The 1431-nt window shown below is 56.5% G+C and overlaps 1 protein-coding gene across 1 annotated transcript in view; it reads left to right on the forward strand.

Moving 5' to 3' along the window:
• The first annotated feature begins 764 nt into the window (after nucleotides 1-764).
• The window catches only part of ENTPD3 (ectonucleoside triphosphate diphosphohydrolase 3), a 50450-nt gene continuing 49783 nt past the window's right edge, over nucleotides 765-1431 (forward strand). Inside the window, exon 1 of the mRNA XM_006155385.2 lies at nucleotides 765-836. Within this exon, the coding sequence (XP_006155447.1) occupies nucleotides 797-836 (40 nt within the window). The 5' untranslated portion in view covers nucleotides 765-796. The remainder of the gene's footprint in view (nucleotides 837-1431) is intronic.

Genomic DNA, 1431 nt, shown 5'->3' on the forward strand with positions numbered 1-1431 from the left:
AAGGGAGGGGGCCGGGGCCCCCGAGCCGCGGAAGCGCGAGCGAGAGGCTGCGAGGGCCGACAGCTGGAAGGGAGTGAAACAGGATCGGATTGTCGAGCAGGGTCAGAGGGAGGGACCCAGCGCGCCAGCCTCAAGCCTCCGGGCGGCGGGGAGGTGGTCCTCGCCATGCCGGCCGCCGTGGCCGCGTCTTGACCCAGCGCCTCTGCGCGGCGGGAGATACACTTCGATGCAGGCGGAGATGCAGTCCAGAGTGGAGCACCTCCCTACCCCAGATCCACCCCAGATCCTGGGGACGCCGGGTCTCAGGGGCCACGACCTTTTGCAGTGGCTTCCAACCTGCAGCCAAGATACCCTCCGGGCCTCTAAGGGCGACTTCAGGGCCCTCTGGCCACCAACACCCGCAGAAACCTTCCTTGCGGTGTGCTTTGAGGAACAGCCTTGCCCTCGCCCTGTGGATGTTAATAATAGAAAGATTCGTTCTGCCCCGGGTGGTGTGTACTGGTTGAACACTGCCGAAAAAGACAGGCTTGATTTTTTTTTTTTATTTTCCAGTTTAAAGTTTCAGCCCGTTTTCCTTCCTTGCCATGCGTTTGGAGAGGTGACCCTAGAATTTAGCTCCCGCTTTGAGTCTGTCTCTCAAGTTCTGGGTTAGGGCTCCCCTGTCCCTGGATGAAGTTCTGATTCGGAGGTAGTGAAGCAGGCTTGTGTTTTAGCCTGGGCAGGGGTTTTGAACTCCCGAAGTGTCGGGAGCTGTGAGCTGTCATTCTGTGTTTTCTCACCTGCAGCCAGGAGAAAGATGTTCACGGTGCTGGCCCGCCAACCGTGTGAGCAAGCAGGTGAGTAACCCGGCAGGCTGCAGGCGTGGTGTGTCACATCTCAGAGACTCCCAGCTCTGCCGGCAGGTTTTCCCCCTTGTCCCCTGCGCACGCCTGTCTAACCTCATTGGCTTGAGACTCGGTTGCTCACCGGGGTTTCGCCATGGGCATTCCTCGGATGAAAGTAATGCTTCCCATCAAAGCCGCACCAAACAAGGACTAACATGCACGTTTTGCTTACATGGTTTTTCCGGTTTGTATAATCCATTAATTTGGCCCTCGTGGTTTCCCTTACTGAGCCGTGTGTAAGGTTTGCTTTAGAATATTGTTGGGGTTTGTGATGAATTATAAAGTGTTTGTGTCTTTCCTGGATGCCATCCGAAGGTTGCCAGCACAGTGTTCCAACAGCCCCCACCTGCACGGTGGGTCAGAGCTGGTTCTGCTTGATTCTGTAGGCACACACACACACACACACACACACACACACACGCACACTTGTGAGCTTGCCCTGGAACACTTTAGAATTGCTCACGTGGGCCCCCAGCAGGCTCTGGCCCCTCCAGACTCAGGTAGGCACTTGGCAATTACAGTGTTTGTCCAGCGCTAATGACAGCGC

Source organism: Tupaia chinensis, unplaced genomic scaffold (genome assembly GCF_000334495.1).
Source record: "Tupaia chinensis unplaced genomic scaffold, TupChi_1.0 Scaffold000451_1, whole genome shotgun sequence".
Classification (NCBI taxonomy): domain Eukaryota; kingdom Metazoa; phylum Chordata; class Mammalia; order Scandentia; family Tupaiidae; genus Tupaia; species Tupaia belangeri.